This window comes from Onychostoma macrolepis, chromosome 03 (assembly GCF_012432095.1).
Source record: "Onychostoma macrolepis isolate SWU-2019 chromosome 03, ASM1243209v1, whole genome shotgun sequence".
Taxonomy (NCBI): Eukaryota; Metazoa; Chordata; class Actinopteri; order Cypriniformes; family Cyprinidae; genus Onychostoma; species Onychostoma macrolepis.
The window spans coordinates 52,835,628-52,854,197 of record NC_081157.1 but is presented as its reverse complement, the minus strand read 5'-3'; the positions used below and the strand labels follow the sequence as shown (position 1 = coordinate 52,854,197).

The 18,570-nt window shown below is 35.7% G+C and overlaps 2 protein-coding genes and 1 non-coding gene across 4 annotated transcripts in view; 2 read left to right on the top strand and 1 right to left on the bottom strand.

Moving 5' to 3' along the window:
• poldip3 (polymerase (DNA-directed), delta interacting protein 3) overlaps positions 1–2,383 on the bottom strand; it is an 8,926-nt gene extending 6,543 nt beyond the window's left edge. Inside the window, exon 1 of one of the 2 annotated variants that reach the window (XM_058769475.1) lies at positions 2,081–2,383. Coding sequence is in view for 1 of the 2 variants with exons in the window: in XM_058769474.1 (XP_058625457.1) it covers positions 1,100–1,167 (68 nt within the window). In the remaining variant the exon portion in view is untranslated. Of the gene's footprint in view, positions 1–1,099; positions 1,258–2,080 lie in introns of those variants that run through there. The other variant, XM_058769474.1, reaches the window with a different exon arrangement.
• Positions 2,367–2,520, top strand: LOC131538174 (U12 minor spliceosomal RNA). The gene has a single exon (XR_009270497.1). It is a non-coding gene; the product is annotated as a U12 minor spliceosomal RNA (small nuclear RNA).
• Positions 2,521–5,240: 2,720 nt separating this feature from the next.
• Positions 5,241–18,469, top strand: fam234b (family with sequence similarity 234 member B). The gene is made up of 13 exons (XM_058769442.1): positions 5,241–5,349; positions 7,061–7,444; positions 7,515–7,631; positions 8,501–8,677; positions 8,753–8,868; positions 10,553–10,703; positions 10,798–10,936; positions 12,275–12,472; positions 12,896–12,974; positions 13,125–13,286; positions 13,367–13,469; positions 16,505–16,710; positions 17,442–18,469. The coding sequence occupies exons 1-13, from the start codon at positions 5,313–5,315 to the stop codon at positions 17,442–17,444; spliced, it is 1,872 nt and encodes a 623-aa protein (XP_058625425.1). The 5' UTR covers positions 5,241–5,312; the 3' UTR covers positions 17,445–18,469.
• The last annotated feature ends 101 nt before the right edge of the window (positions 18,470–18,570 follow it).

Here is an 18,570-nt window from a genome sequence, read left to right as displayed (position 1 = left end):
ATTTGGGGATAATAAGCTAAATTTCAGTACAGTTATGCATTTTAGTGGTGCTTCAGCATGCAAGTTAAAATTCTGTAATGTGATGTGGTCACTACCAAAACATGGCATGTTTTGTCAAAAATAAAGTATACGGAATTATCAACTAAGATGTTATGATAGTTTTTGGTTCAAACTAATGGATCCTTAACTTTGAAATCAGTACAATCAACTGAAAAGAAAAATTGGATTCAAAATACAACAAATCTCATAAATTACACATGAAATATTGTTAAAAATGTAATTGCTATTGATTCACCTCTGAAAAAAAAATGTAATAGAAAAGCAAAAACATATATTTACAATCTAGATGCAATCAAAATCTTAATAGGTCAATATAACCCTTCTAATTAAATTATTATTACTGTGTTTGACAAATTTGGGGAGAGGACAAATATTCCAGATCTTTCTGAAAATACAATATGAAAATTAACTGCACAATTACTAGAAATATGTACCTTGGTTATTATACAATTTGCATACATTTTTTTTTAAAGACATATTGTTCAATACGTTTCCAACTCTGACTTTGGACCAATTCTGTAGAACAAGACACGACATAATAATATACCCTCATTAAAAAGGGAGTATGTGTGCGCAGGTAACTGATATATTCTTCAGTGTAAACATTGATTTACTGCGAATCAAACGCATCTGTAGTTTCTCGCGTCTGTCGATCGACGGATATCGGTCGATACATCGATCAAACGCTGAAGAAACTAGCGTGTTAGTAACAAACAGCTGCGTTACAAGCTCTACTGCGTGTAGATCATGTGAAAGATACGCAGAAATTTAATTAATGTAATGTACGAGGATTGTTTGTAAAAGCAGCCGCGAGCTAAAACGCGCAGGACGCCATGAGTCACGTGCGTCAGCCAATGAGAAGGCGAGCGTAAGCGCTGCGCGCGGCTCAAACGGCCGTATCAACCAATCAGCGGCGAGAGAAGGCGGGACATCGCGCTCAGCACCAGGAGCTACACGACTGCGTTTATAACGACAGAATAACGCTAAAACGCCCCAGCGGTTTAAATTAATGCCGTTCGAAGAATCTGAACAGATTTACCTCTTACTGACTCCTCTAGAGTTAAAACTGCGGCGACGAATCACTTCATCCAGAGAGAGATCCGCCATATCTGCGCTTGTGTGGATTCTGTGGGGAGCGCAGCACGCATGCGCGTTACGTACATATGGGCGGGGCGAAGCGGTGCGTGACGGAAAGCGGAAAGGGTCCCAAAACACGCGGAACACGAGAAAACGCGAGATCATATTTAATATTTATATAGATTTAAAAAAATAAATAAAGAAATAAACAATAATAATACACATTTTAACTATTTTCAAAGTACGTATGCAAGTATGAAGTTGTTTCTTTTTACATCAATGAATGTAACGAAAGCAAAACATTATATTAAAGAAAGGAATCTAAACCAAACAAGGTCTCTTAAATAAATTGGCACTACATAACAACTAAACACTTCTACATTTCATAACAACAATCAAACAAAAAACTGAAAGTGCAAAACTATACATATATTTTTAAATTATATATATATTTTTTTAAATACATAACATAACATTAATGTTCTACATAAAAACATTAATACAACAGACATATAGAGAGGATCACAGTGTTTTAAACTATTATCAGTTACATTCATAATAGTATCAAAGGAACAAACAGAAAATAGAAAGAAAGAAAGAAAGAACTACTTCGGGGATAAGTTACAAGAAATCTCCGTCTTTTAAGGCTTCAGTGTAATGCTTAAGTTCAATTTTAAATAATGTAATGTTAGGTTTATTATTAGACCATTTTTGTTTGTGCATATGGTATTTCCCAAACATAATTATCAAATTAATCCCAACATTTTGCTCTAAACTTTTATTTTTATACAACAAAAAATATATCTTTACCAGAGAATCGAATCTTTCATTTGATAAATTTAAATATCAGATATTCAATATCAATCCAAAATATTTGGGTAAATACACAATCATAAAATAAGTGTTTTATGGATTCACGAGTAAACCACATTAATAACTTTACCTGTCACTTCTTGAACTTTATGGGAGCGACCCGAAGAGCGAGACGCGGTGACGTCACGGCCTATCCCACAATGCACCGGCCGAAGACGCCGCGCGAGCCACAAATTCATGTTTTTGTCGCCTCACACACCCTGAAGTGCTCTCGTGCGGCGGTGTGTGTGTGTGGAGCGGGTGCTGGGTCCGCTCGGACCCCCGCCGGAGGACTGAAGGGGTACCGGTCGCGCCTCACCGTCGCGGAGCAGCCCGGCGCGCGAGAACAGGAGCGCGAGCGCGAGAACATGCGCCTCATGCCTTAAACTGATGAGTAAGGAAAATAACGACGCGGGGTGACGCCTGTGTCCTCGCACAATCTCGCGAGAAGAATTTTTGAAAGGGCACAGGTCCGTCTGCGAGGTGACTCACCTACTTAGTGAGATGCCGAGCAGAGCCAGGATCTGCCCCGAAACACCCTCAACACGGTTATAAGAGTAGACCTGACTTACAGAAGTGGCTATATAGCGCCTTATCAGTTAATAGTGGAATTAACGGGTTTAGATCTGGTTTAAAAATGGTTTAATAATAGTAATCATGACACTAAAGCTGCAAGTCCCTGTTTTCGAAATCATTCAAATTAAACGATTCGTTCAAAACGACTGATTCAAATCTTAATTATGCCCCAATAATTAATGCTAATTCAAAAGAAATTTGGCTGATGAGAGACTTTTCTTTAAACGGGAGTTAATATGGCTATAGATACTCCAAAAAGTATCATTAATGAGATAAATTAATGTATATTTAATTTGATTTGGAAAAATAAACATCATTATTTGAATTAAAAAAAAATAATAATACTTTATAATGCACTTAACCAAGGTGGGCTATTTTGAAACATCTAACACTGTTTTTAAAATTAAGTGGATACACAATTATATCCGTTCAAAAGATAGACTAACATCCCTAATATTATTTTTTTTTGAAAAAGCAGTATTGAATTTCTTCTTATATATAAATTATTATCATGGAGGATTATATACAAGCACAATTTTTCCCTTTACAAATGCTTAATTTGGAATAATAAATACACACCAAAATAAATCTCTTTCTTTAGTTAATTGGTTTAGAAAAAAATATTTTGTTGGTTTCACAATTTTTGAATAATAGTAATGTGCTTACCTTTACAGAGTTTTTAGAAAAAAAATATTCATTTTATATACCTGTTAAGGAGTATATGATGGTAATTAATGCCATTCCTTCAGAACTTAGGGAATTATTAGGAAATGATATAGACAAAATAATAAAAAAATAAATTAAATTAAATAAAAAATTAGATTTCGGGTCTTAACTGGAAGATATAAATATAAAAGAACAAAAATGTAATAATAATGATCTTAGACTGATTTGCCAAATGTCTAGTGTTCCTTTAGCCATTGGTTTTTGGAGATCACAATCTCAAGATGTCAACTGAAAGAGACCTTTAAGATCTCCAGACGTTAAATATAATTAGAGAAGTATCATACACCATTGATCATCATATCAGGTGATTGCAAAGTTTTGTAAAGAGGAAACTGAGAGTATTGTCCATTTATTTTATGATTGTATTTATACAAAATTATTGTGGTGTGATTTTTTTTGTTTGTTTGTTTGTTTTTGTTAAACAAAGTACTAATATTGAATTGCAAATAAAAGAAAATGATGTTTTATCTTTTTATGAGTATACTGTTGATTTCAATATTTGGTATATTGTGAATCCACTCATTATGGAATATTCTTTATCCACAAATGTAAATGGGTAGTGAAAAAAAATAATAATTTTACTCATTTTAAAATAGAAATAGAAATCTACCTGTATACGTTAAAAGAAACATGAAATAACAAAGCAAAATTTATTTGAAGACTTAAATCTATTTTTGATTAATTTGTAATTTTTTGTACTTGTTTACTAACATGTGATTTTCTTAGTGCTTTTCCTATTTAATTTTCTTTATAGTATTTGTTTTGATTTAATTTAAAAGTTATTGCCCTTGTATGTTATTTGTTCTAAAATCTGCAATAAAAAAAATAAATAAATAAAAATAAACGACTGATTCAATTCGGTGACTGATAATGTCAGCTCTGCTATCGTTACCGAGCTCTGATTGGCCAATCGCCATTATTTAGCTCGTTGATTATCATAAGTGGAGTATTTTAACATTTCATTTGCATGATAAGTTTTACATGATTATATGTTTTTGTCATTTTTTTTCGACGAAGGGGATGCTCTGACTGCAACCATGCACTGAAAAAAATTAGAAGTTTAAATTTTTTGCACGCATATTTTTTAAGTAAAATCTACTTAACTAAGTTACCTAAAATTAGTAAAGGAAATAAGTAAATTTAATGTGGCGGAGTAATTGGGGAGTAATTTCTACTGAATTATTTTAAGTTTACTCTACAATACTCAAGTATATTTCACTCAGTCGCGGTTTGTAAACTTTACTCAAACTATATAGCACTGAAAACAAAAATGCCTGTATGGCATGTGGTTAAGTTACCAGCACGTAACAAGTAGACTGCTTTTATTTATTTTAAGGTAATATGTTGACTCAATATAATTATTAACTGCATGAACACAGAGACATCAATACTTGGCACATGATACACAACGACGGTGAAAATCAGTGAATAGTGTTTGAGTATGAATGGGTCATTTTGAGTAAAAAATGAACTCCAGATGTCACAAAACAGCAAGTTACTTAACCTAACAACAAAAGCAACCACAAAACAGTCTAAATACAACTCGAAAACAGCAAAAAAAAAAAATAATAATAATAAAGTATACTGACTCCAAGCTTTTGAATGGTAAAGTGTGTAATGTTACAAAAACCTTTTATTTCAGATAAATGCTGATCTTTCTATTCATCAAAGAAACATGAAAAAAAGTACTCAGCTGTTTAAACTGATACGATATATTGTATAACATTGATAATAATCTATAATAATAATAATTAATCTTACTGTTCTGGAAGGCTATTTGAGATTTTACCTTGAAATATTACATAAAAAGGTCACAGCATGAGAGCTGACACAAAGCCTTTAAACTGTGTTTTTAACAAATAAACGTTGTTTGCTATTCTTTTGGATGTTACTTTGATTCTCTGTCGTCCTTCGCGCCTTCATCAGGAAGACTACATTTCCCATGATGCACCTCTCCAGCGCTGTAGCGGCAGCAGCAGCAGCGGGCGCGTCGCGTCGCGTCGCTGATAACATCGCGCGCAATGGCTGCGTCTCTGTCCCGTGCTCTGAAATTACCGGGTGAGTCAGTTATTAATAGAGAATAAACGATCAAATGCTTGATTGATATTAGTAAGCGGCGGCTCGGATGCGCGAGAGCTGCTGTGTTTTGCTCGGTGACGTCAGTGATGCGATTATCAGTCGCGGCTTCGCTCCGTTATTATATCTGCAATGCGTTTATACTCTACACGCGATCAGAGCGATTGATCATAATGATCAGATATTGACTCGAGCGTTTATAGATGAACCGCGCGCGTCCGCACGAGACGAGCGCAGCATATAATAACCGCTGCAATAACCGCTCGATTATATAATATATCAGATATATTCAGCAGTGAATTATCATCAGTGCTGCTGTTCACTGCGTTAAACAAACACTAAACAACACCGCGAAAATACCATGGTACATCAATGCAGAACAATACAGTACCATATGGTAAACGGAAAAGCCACGTGACCAGTGTTTTTGTTGAGGGGGTGTTTTTTTAATTTATTTATTTTTTACAAAGTTAGTCTTTCAAAAAAAAAATCTAAAAAAGTCTTAGGTTTAATGATTGAATAATTGAAATTAAATGACATGTTTGTTCTGGAAACATCAGCCTGCACAATGATTATGTTACAATAATCAAATTGAAAAGCTATTCATTCAGCTATTCAAGTGTTAATACGACTGCAACGATAACTATAACGATAACTGTGCCAGCTATAATGATAACTGGAACTATAACTGTGATGATAATTTTAATAACTGTAACAATAACTAAAATGAGAAGTGTAATGGTAACTTTGAAGATAACAATAAGTAACTTTAAAGATAACTGTAACAAAAAAGAATGAGAACCGTAATAATAACTAACAATAACTGTAGTGAATACTAAGAATAACTGTAACAGTAACTTTAAATATAACTGGGTTACACTTTATTTTAAGGTGCCCTTGTTACAGTATAATTACACATGTAAGTACTGAGTAATATTAATTAACAACATGTACTTACTGTATGGTTAGGGTTTGACTCAGGGTTACTTGCATGTAATTATGCACAATTTATTGTTATAATAGTAAATACGTGTAACAAAGACACCTTAAACTAAAGTGTAACTGATAACTAACAAAAAAACTGAGCGCTTTAGTGATAACTAACGATAACTAACAATGACTATAACAATAACTAATGATAACTGTAACAATGACTATAATGATAACTAGCAATAGCTGTAACAGTAACTGTAATGATAACTGTAACAGTAACTATAACAATAACAGTGAGAGTAACAATTACTGTAGTAATAACTTTAACAGAAACTGTAATGATAACAATAACTGTAACAGTAACTATAACGACAACAGTAACTGTAACAATTACTATAGTGATAACTGTAACATAAACTGTAATGATAACAATAACTGTAACAGTAACTATAACGACAACAGTAACTGTAACAATTACTATAGCGATAACTGTAACATAAACTGTAATGATAACAATAACTGTAACAGTAACTATAACGACAACAGTAACTGTAACAATTACTATAGCGATAACTGTAACAGAAACTGTAATGATAACAATAACTGTAACAGTAACTATAACGACAACAGTAACTGTAACAATTACTATAGTGATAACTGTAACAGTAACTGTAATGATAACTAACAATAACTTTACCTGCACAATGATCATGTGACGCTGAGTTTGTTGACGGTTGTGTGTGTGTGTGTGTGTGTGTAGGTAAGAAGGGCTCGGATCTGGGCGAGTATGATCCGCTGACGCAGGCCGACAGCGAGGATGAGACGGAGGACGATGATCTGGTTCTGAATTACCCTCGTAACGGTCTGAACCCGGCGGTGGCCGATCTGAGGGGCGAGGAGGAATTGGATGAAGAGGAGGAGGAGCTGCGGGAGGGGGCGGGGCATGAGGCGGGGTCTGGGCGGGGTCAGGGTGGAGCCGCGGAGGAGAAGGCGGCGCGGGTGCGAGGGGCGATGCGATCTGCGGCGTTCCTGCTGCCGCTGTCCTGTGCCGCTCTGCTGGTGCTGCTGTGTGCGTTTCTCATTCCCTGCCCACAGGGGGCGCCGCTCCATACGCAGTGGGAGAGAGAGCTGGGAGACACAGCGGGTGAGTGACACTCCACCGCATAAACCCTGAAATAAACCTGCGGCGCGCTAACATATGCTCTTCCTCGCAGGCGTGACCTCACCTCCCATTGCATTGTGGGATGTGGATGGGGACGGAGTGGAGGACATTTTGATTGGAGTTACGAACATCTCCAATAACAGTCAGCCAATGAACGCACAGAACAAAGGTGAGCGAATCAAACCACTGCGAATGCAAAAGTGCGAGAGTTAATACGACTTCAACTCGTTCAATTATGACTATAACAACAACTGTAACGATAACTATAGTGTTAACAACTATAATGGTAACTGTAACAAGAACAATGATAACTTTGAAGATAACTGCAACAAACAATAACTAATGATGACTGTAACAGTAACTGTAATGATAACTTTAAAGATAATTGTAAAAAAAAATAATGAGAACTATAATGATGACTAAAAATACCTGTAACAATGACTATAACAACATCAATAACTAACATTAACTATAATGATGACTAACAATAACTTGCTATAACTGTATCAATAACTAACAATAGCTGTAACTATAGTGATAACTAACATTAACAGTATTGATAAATTTAAAGATAATGATAACTAAAAATAACTAACGATAACTAACAATGACTATAATGAAAACAATAATGAAAACTGTAACAATAAATATAATGATAACTGTAACAGTAAGTGCAATGATAACTAACAATAACTATACCTGTAAAAAATAAAACAGTAACTCTAACAATAACTAATGAACTGTAACAGTAACTGTAACAATATCTGTATTGGTAACTAAGAATATCTAGAACTGTAACAATAACTATATTGATAACTAACTGTATCAATAACAGTAACTAACAATATTATGCTAACTAACAATAACAGTTATGATAACAATAATTGATAAAAGGTAATTGTAACAATGACTGCAGATGTAAAGTCCCTCCTTACACTGCAGTAGTTCATCAGCAGAGTTTTGGCTTGTGTGTGTGTGTGTGTGTGTGTGTGAGTGTGTGTGTTTAATCTGTGTGTGTGTGTGTGTGTGTGTGTTTAGAGTTAAGCGTGTGGGCTCTTGGCGGCAGCGGAGGGCAGCTGCTCTGGAGGAAGCCACTCAGAGAGCCGCTGATCTCTGTTCAGTGTGGACTGCAGACAGGAAATTCAGATCCGCTGCACTCGTCTGCTTGCGTCCTGATCAGCTCCGGTCACATTATCGCCATCAACGCATCCACAGGTCTCACACACACACACACACACACACACTCACACTCAGCTGAATGTGTGTGTTTTAATCGCTGCTGTGTTTCAGGATGGACGTTGTGGACGACGGCTGTAAAAGACGTGGAGTCTCATGCTGTTCTGCTGCCAGATCTACAGGGAGACGCCTTTCCAGACCTGCTGATCGCAACACTGCCGGAGGACCAGGTGACCAACGCAATACACACACACACACACTACATTACTGAACATTATTGACTCTTTTAATTTTCTGCAATGGTAAACCATCCTACACATGCTTTAGGCCATGCCTTGGACTTAATACTGACTCTTAGTCTGTCTATAATTGACACCGAAGTGAATGAATCCCTCATATCTGATCACTCTCTTATTGTGTTTATGATGTGTCTTCCTGAGATTCCCCAGATAACAGCTTCTGATACGAGACAAACTCACGTCTATTCGCCACACTTCTGCGAGGACTTCACTGAGCTTTACAACAAAGTTAACTCTTCCCTGTCGGTCGAGTCGTCATTATCTGGCCTTGATGTCAAACACCATTTTAATTCTTAAAATACTGTATGGACGGATATTTTAAGTTCCACTGCACCTTTTAAGCTTTTTCAATTAAAACCCAAATCAGAGCCTTGGATTGATAATAATATTCACCCCCTGAGACAATCCTGTAGAGAAGCGGAAAGAAAATGGGAAAAAAAACAAACTGCAAATCTCTTTTGATATCCTGAAGAATTGTTTGTCCTTATGTCAGAGAGCTGTTAAGAATAATATTTAACTGTTTTAGCTAATTTTCGGCCAATATCCATCTTACCATCTATCTCGAAAGTAATGGAAAAAATTGTGCTCCTACAGCTTCAATTTTTTTAACTAATAATCATATATTTCAAATATTTCAGTCGGGGTTCAAATCACTCCACAGCAGTGAAACTGCCCTCGTGAGAGTTCTAAATTATATTTTAATGACTACTGACTCTGTTGCTTCTGTTATTCTAGTTATGCTGGACTTGTCATCTGATTTCGATACTGTCGGTCATGAGACCGTCATTTCTCATTTGGCATCCTATGTTGGTCTGGGGGGTGGCCTTAAATTGGATTAAATTTTTTTTTCTGTAAAAATTGGAAGCTTTATCTCGTCCTCAGGCAACTTAACCTGCGGGGTTCCACAGGGTTCTGTCTTAGGTCCTGCTCTCTTCTCTCTTTATCTTCTTCCTCTGAGCTCTGTCTTTAGAAAACACGGCGTCTCTTTTCACTGTTACGTCGATGACATGCAAATTTACTTGCCTTTGGCTAAGAATACAAAGTGTGCCATCGATACTCTATCTGCATGTCTTGATGATGTCAAATCATGGCTCTCCAAAAATGTTCTTTTCTTAAATACAGATAAAACCGAAGTTATTGTCTTCAGGCCCTCAGAACATAGGGCACACACACACACACACACACACACACACACACACATATACACACATACATACACTATAACACCCACACACACACACAGTCTGGTTTGCTATCCTTGTGGGGACTCTCCATAGGCGTAATGGTTTCTCTACTGTACAGACCGTATATTCTATTGTCCTACACCAACCCTACACCTAAACCTACCCCTTACAGGAAACTTTCTGCATTTTTAGATTTTCAAAAAACTTCATTCTGTGTGATTTATTAGCTTGTTTACCCCTGGGGACCTCAATTTAAGCCCCCACCGTGACACGAGTCCCCATGAGTCTGTGTGCATTCAGGTTTAAGTTCCCACCTGAATAGAAAAACAGGTACACACACACACACACACACACACACACTATAACACACACACTCACACACATATAAACGCACACACACACACTTGCTGATGATCTGCATCTGTGCTCAGGTGTCTGATCTGGCTCTGGTCCTGATCTCTGGTCGCTCGGGCGCTCTGATTGGCCGGCCGGTGAACTTTAACCTCACGGCTCAGGGGAAGCTGATTGGTCCACTGCTGCACGTGACACAGACGGGAGCCTATTATGTGCTGTTCGGACTGGGTGAGTGTGTGTGTGTGTTTATATATGTTTGTGAGCGTGTGTGTGTGTTTATTTGTGTGAGTGTGTGTATTTATATCTGTGTGTGTGTCTCCAGGTAAGGTGGAGGCCGTCTCTCTTTCCTTCATCTTCAGTAGAGCGACGGGTCAGAAGGCTGCGTCTCGAGTTCTTCTGAAGGAGCCCAGCTGGGAGCGTTTGAGGAAGAGCAACTCGTCTTCACTCATTCATATCAGCAGGTGCTGCACACACTGACACACACACACACACACACACACGTTTGTTTCTGTGAATTGTGGGGACTTTCCATAGACTTCTATTACTTTTATACTGACCAAACGATATTTTCTATCCCCTGACCCAACCCTAAACCTACCCCTTACAGAAATCGTGTTTGCATTCTTACACTTTCAGATAAACATAATTTACTATTTTTAATAATTCTTCTCCCTCGTACATTGTGTGTTATGGGGAGTGTTCCCGGTTCCGGTTGATCTAATTAATGCAGCCTAACAATCCTTTAACGGATTTGAATAATAGAAGCGTATTAGTGTGTTATGTGTACGCCAGGATAAAGAGATGGGTCTTTAATCTAGATTTAAACTGACAGAGTGTGTCAGCCTCCCGAACAGTGTTAGGTAGACTGTTCCAGAGTTTGGGTGCTAAATAGGAAAAGGATCTGCCGCCCGCAGTCGATTTTGATATTCTAGGTATTATCAAACGGCCGGAGTTTTGAGAACGAGGCAGACATGGAGGACTATAATGCGATAAGAGCTCGCTCAAGTACTGAGGAGCTAAGCCATTCAGGGCTTTATAAGTAATTAACAAGATCTTAAAATCTATCCGATGTTTGATAGGGAGCCAGTGCAGTGTTGACAGAACCGGGCTAATATGGTCATACTTCCTGGTTCTAGTAAGGACTCTAGCTGCTGCATTTTGAACCATCTGTAGTTTGTTTATTAAGCGTGCAGAACAACCACCCAATAAAGCATTACAATAATCTAACCTTGAACCTTGAATTAACATTTCTGCATTTGACATTTAGAGCATAGGTCTCAATTTAGGTATAGTTTTGAGATGGAAAAATGCAGTTTTACAAATGCTAGAAACGTGGCTTTCAAATGACAGATTGCTATCGAACAGCACACCTAGGTTCCTAATTGATGAAGAAGAATTTACAGAGCAGCCATCAAGTGTTAGATAGTGTTCTAGGTTATTACATGTGGAGGTTTTAGGTCCAACCTCTGTTTTTTCAGAATTTAGCAGTAAGAAATTACTCGTCATCCAGTTTTTTATATCAACTATGCATTCTGTTAGTTTTTCAAATTTATATGTTTCATCGGGCCGCAAAGAAATATAGAGCTGAGTATTATCAGCATAACAGTGAAAATTAACACCATGTTTCCTAATGATATCTCCTAAGGGTAACATGTAAAGCGTGAAAAGTAACGGTCCTAGTATTGAGCCTTGAGGTACTCCATACTGCACTTGTGATTGATATGATACCTCTTCACTGCTACGAATTGATGTGTGTGTGTCTGACTCTCTCTCTGTGTGTGTGTGTGTGTATGTGTCAGCGTCTCTGAGCTGGTGGAGTTCCTGCTGTCTTTGGTGGTGGGCTCGTGTCAGCGTCTCAGGAATCTGGACGGAGTGTCTGCGCTGAACTGCAGTCGCAGTGACTGGATTGTGCTGAGTGACTCCAGCAGACGTCTGTCTGTGCTGAGAGCCAGTGACACGCTGCCCGTCTGGAGCCTCGGCCTCGCCGCCATACACACGTGTGTACTCACATTTTCATTATTTTCATATTTTCCATTTACATTTTAACTTGAGTTAAAGTTTTAGTCATTTCATTGAGCATTTTTGCCATTTTTATGAATATTTTGAATTAGTTTTTTATTTACATATTTTCTATTATCATTTTCACTTCAGTTAAAGTTTTAGTAATTATACTGTTTTTTTGTTTTTTTTGGTAATTTTTGTTTTCTTTTTTATTAAGTATGTCTATTTAGTTTCCGTTTGTTTTAATTCTTATTTTAGCACTTAAATTTAAACTGAACAAAATTTAGAAATGAAACTGACATAAGAGTAATTTTATATTTTACGTTTTTTATTTTTTATTTAATGGTTTTAGTTTATTAAACAAGAATAATCCCACTAGCAGTTAACGAGTTGTAAACGCAGTTTGGGTGTGTTTGCAGTCATCCAGCGGTGGGTCACTTTAACGATGACGGCGTTCCTGATCTGCTCATTCATCAGTCGGCTAATGGCGTGAGGAAGGTGTGAATCTCATTAGCATTTCATTATGCGGTTAGGTGGGCGTGACATCTCATCAGAATCTCATTATGTGGTTGGGTGGGCGTAGCCTCTCATTATCATCTCATTATGTGGTAGGGTGGGTGTGACGCTCAGTGTCCGTGTGACCCGCAGGTGCAGATCGTGGATGGCGCGCAGGGGCGGAGCCTGTGGGAGGCGGAGTTTGTGTGTCCTCGTCTGGCGGTGGAGGATTCGTCGGTCCTGACAGCGTCCGGCCAATCGGTGTTCCTCTTCTGGGCGGGAGATCCGCTGGTGCAGCCGCAGAACGTCTCCAAGGCAACGCCCCTCTGCAGATCACATGACCGGTGCATGCGCTCAGAGCGGCGTCTCATTGGTTGTGTGTTTATGTCCCGCAGGCGGCAGAGCCGGTCCTCCGAAAGCTGTTCCTGCTCCACCCGAACTATCCCACAATCCTCCTGGAGCTCAGCAGCACCACAGACACCATCCTCAGCGCTGCCGGTGAGCTACACCCACACTGGCCAATCAGAGCCTGCCTCTCAGTCACGTGACCATGGATGAACGCTTGTGTTTGCAAAGGGGACTTTTATTTTGACACAGATGCACTGGAGCTCCAGTCCTGGCTAATAATAGACAACAAATCATTTAAACAAATATTTGAATATTTCATAAACTTCTCTTTTCATGAACCATGATTCACTTTTAAACTATCGATTTCTAATCATTTTAGTTAATGTTATATAAAATAGACGTATTCACCAGATTACAGTGGTTACAGTGTTTATTTTTCATTCATTTTTCAACAATTAATTACTTTTTTAACTTTCTCAAAACTATAAAAGAGGATTGATAACAGAATCATAGATCTGTTTATTTTACAGATTTATTTTCTATTAAATTCATAGTATTTTTTCAAACCAACTGGTTTTTAATGATTTATTTCTAATTAGTGTTCAACAATTTCTTTCAACTGTAATATGACTGATTACAGAAGCAAAAAGTAAAATGAAGTAAAATCTGAAATTGATTTATTTTTAAATTCAGAAATTATTTCATTTTTTTATATTTTTTATTATTTTACATATGTAACAGGGCTGACGAGACGTGAGACGAGCTTTTATTTACAGGCATGGTCATAAATACAGGCAGGGTCGAGCAATGGTAAACAGGTATGGCAGGGACAAGACACAGAGTAATCCTATGGCAAGCAAAGGTCGGTCGACAGCGAACAGTATCCGAAGGGGCTTGACGAGAGAGGTATCTGAAAGCGAAGCAATAGTCCAGGCAGGGGGGGGCAGAAAGTCCAGGGTTTAAATAAGGCATGTAATCAGTGTGTGGGTAGGATCAGGTGTGCGTGTGATTAGTGCAATCAGCCATGTGTGCAATCAGTGCAATGAATGATGGGAAATGGAGTCCAGTGTGAAGGATGGTGTGAGAGTCAACGTGGTGAGCGAGTGACCTCTGGTGGAGGGTGAATGGAAGTTCACAGACCGGATTCGTGACAACATAAATATATGCTAAATAAATAAAGCATGTTGCATGCTATCTTGTTAGGCAAGTGTTATGTATTTGCTCTCCTTAAATAATTTAAATAATTGATTAATTTTCTTTACATGAATGTTTGCAAAATAAATATAAATTTTATTGCATGTTACATGCTATCTTGTAAGGCATGTATTATGTATTTGCTATCTTTATTTAGATTTTTGTTTACTATCTTCTTATTCATGCTGTTTAGATTTATAAGTTTAGAAATGTTGGGACAGTTTTTTTTTTTTTTTTCAAATGTTTTTTTTAATTTTCAAATGAATTCAAATTATTTTAGTAAATATTTGTAAAATATTTAATTTTATATTACATCAATTTATGTAAAATAAATTGTGTAGCATGTTGCATGCAATTTTTGTATTGCATGTGTTATTACTATTTTTAAATTTAGATTTTATTTTGTCAAATTGATTAATTTTCAAATGATTTATTTATAATTATTTTAGTAAATATATAGAGATTAGTAAGTCTGCTGTTGGATGCAGTTTACTTTCTTTTTTTCAAGTGTTTCAAGAGTTTCTTTAAACTATAATAAGGACTGACTACAGAATCAAATTTTATTTAATTAATTAATCATTTAATTTAAATAATTAATTTAAAATGTTGGAATGTAACCCCCATTGATTGATTTATTGAAATCAATCAATAAATTATTGATTTATAATTATTTCAGTTAATATTTTTAATATTCAGTTAATATTTTAATTTTATATTTATTTATTTTACGTTTGCAAAATAAATATAAATGTTATAGCATGTTGCATGCCGTCTTGTAAGCATGTATGCTTTATGTATTTGCTTTCTTTAAATAAAATATATTTTTTAATCAAATTCGATTAATTTCCAAATGATTTACTTCTAATTATTTTAGTAAATATTCTATAAAATAAACAGATTATGGAGTCTGCTGTTGGATGCAGCGTTTACTTTCTATCTAGTTTCAATGTTTTCTTTAAACTAATCAAGAAGTTCCTATCTAAAATATCATTTTACAAATGTATTTTTAAATTTTGATATGTTGAAATGTAGTTTTCCCCAAATTCATTAAATTTCAAATTATTTACTAAAATATTATTAATTATTTTTAAAATATTTATTTGTATTTTTTTTAAAATTAATTTTACATCAATATATGTAAAATAAATGTAAATTTCAAGGCTTGTGGCATGCATTTTGTTTTTATTTATTTTATTCTTAATTATTGATAATTTTATTATTTCACATAAATATATGTAAAATAAATGTAAATTTCAAGGCTTGTGGCATGCATTTTTGTATTTATTGATTTATTAATTTTATTTTTGTTGATTTTTTTATTTATTGATACTTTTAAAATGATTTTACATAAATGTATGTAAAATAAATCTTAAATTCACAGCTTGTGACATGCATTTTGTTTTAATTAATTTTATTCTTAATTATTGATCTTTTAAAATTATTTTACATAAATATATGTAAAATAAATGTAAATGTCAGCTTGTGGCATGCATTTTTGTTTTTATTTATTTATTTTATTCTCATTTTCTTGTTTTTTATTGATATTTAATTAATTATTTTACATAAATATATGTAAAGTAAATCTTAATTTCACAGCTTGTGACATGCATTTTTGTTTTTATTTATTTTATTCTTAATTATTGATAATTTTTAATTATTTCACATAAATATATGTAAAATAAATGTCAATGTCAGCTTGTGGCATGCATTTTTGTTTTTATGTATTTATTTAATTCTCATTTTCTTGTTTTTTATTGATATTTTTTTAATTATTTTACATAAATATATGTAAAGTAAATCTTAATTTCACAGCTTGTGACATGCATTTTTGTTTTTATTTATTTTATTCTTAATTATTGATAATTTTTAATTATTTCACATAAATATATGTAAAATAAATGTAAATGTCACAGCTTGTGGCATGCATTTTTGTATTTATTTATTGATATTTTTTATTTATTTTACACAAATGCATGCATGTGTGTGTGTAGTGAGCTACCAGGCGCAGCAGAAGGACGCGTCCTACATCAGCGTGTCGTCTCGTCCCTCGGCCAGCCGCTCTCTCGGCGCTCAGATGCTGCAGACGCTCGGTCTGAGAGCGGCCGCTACAGACGCCAGGATCCTGCGGCTCACAGATGCCGACAAACCCAGTGTTTTCCAGCTGCGCAAGTTCTTCAGACACCTGGCCTTCAGACAGGTGCAGCAGATGCACACAAAACCTGACATTCAAACACCAGCAGCAGTGCTCTGATATAGTCTGATCATCTGCTTACACACAAACACACTCCAAATCTGAGGAAACACATACAAATACAGAAAAAAAAAGTAGTACTTTCAATCTTGAACAGAAACGTGCACCGGAGGTTTAAGGTTTTGAATAACTGTGTTTATGTGACCCTGCAGCACAAAAGCAGTCATAAGCAGCACAGGTATATTTGTAGCAATAGCCAACAATACACTGTATGGTTCAAAATTATACATTTTTCTTTTATGCCAAAAATCATTAGGATATTAAGTAAAGATCATGTTCCATGAAGATATTTTGTAAATTTCCTACCGTAAATATATCAAAACTTCATTTTTGATTAGTAATATGCATTGCTAAGAACTTCATTTGGACAACATTAAAGGCGATTTTCTCAATATTTAGATTTTTTTGCACTAGTTGCAATAGTTGTATCTCAGCCAAATATTGTCCGATCCGAACAAACCATACATCAATGGAAAGCTATTTATTCAGAAAATGAAAATGACCCTTATGACTGGTTTTGTGCTCCAGGGTCACATATGAGATACTCAGAACTGTAATATTAAGGCAAAGGTGTTTGCAAACGTGTGCTTCTGAGATGTGTTTGTGATATTTTGAATGCAGTGGGAGAGGTTTCTTGTGTGTGAGGTTGTTTTGAACGTGTGTGTGTTTCCCTGCAGTGATGTCTCGGACTCGTCTTCACTCCTGGCTCGAGCGCTGCAGACGACTCACCGGTTAAACAGCAGAGCAATCCTCCACACAGTAATGATCATCACTGCTCTGACGCGTCTGCACGCCGGGTGTGCTGTAAATAGCCCTGACTCTGTACAGTGTTTGATCAGTGAGCACGCTCGGATGCATCTTCACTCACACGCTGCAGGATATTTAGAGAGAGAGAAAGACTAGGAGAGTCAATGCATTCACTGCCTCTGTGTGAATAAAATCATGTGATCCATCAAAACACAAGCGTAATCTGATTAAATGTCATTCGCTCGGAGCTGGGTCACGTACTCAGATGCCAAAAATGAGGTACTTGTAAATACATTCTAAAATGTACAGTTACTTTTTTATGGATTGCATGAGTGCACATTATTCACACAATGGCAATAATTTATTCATAATTTATTCTTTGATTGATTCTCCTCTTTTAAAGGTTCCTCTCGTAAATATCCTGCAGCTTATATTCAGTCAGAAAGTTTTGTGGTGATTCACTCTGAGATCAGTCATTACAGCATAACCAGTTCAGATTTAACAAGTGTTCTGCATAAACTACTGATGAACTCCTTCATTTTTAATTTGAATATCACTCTCTGTGTGTTATTTAACCATGTATTTCTATGTCTTTGGAAGGCTTTTCTTTCAAACACATTAAAATGCACAAATTCACAAATGTTTTTGTCGTCTGATCCTCTTTCACCTAATACGTTTTTATTAGAAGTACCTTAAAATGATTATTTTATTAATGAAGGATCATGTTAATTGCATGGTTCTCTGACACTAGTTAATGGTCACATGGCATGCAGGTAAACATAAAATATACCTTTTTTTTTTTTTACCAAGTTTTTATTTTGATTGATTTTGAAACGATTTACTTTAATTGAACAGTTTTATGATTTAATTATTTATTAAACTCATAAATCCCCAGCAGAAACCTTGTCGTAATATAATGTTTAATGTTGTTGATAAAAACAAATGCAATACATTTTCTGACTCTTTGTATTTTTATAGCAATATGGTACAAGTTTAAATCAATGTGATAAACGACTTAAAAAGCAATCAATAAGTAGTCTGATTATATTAGCTAAAATG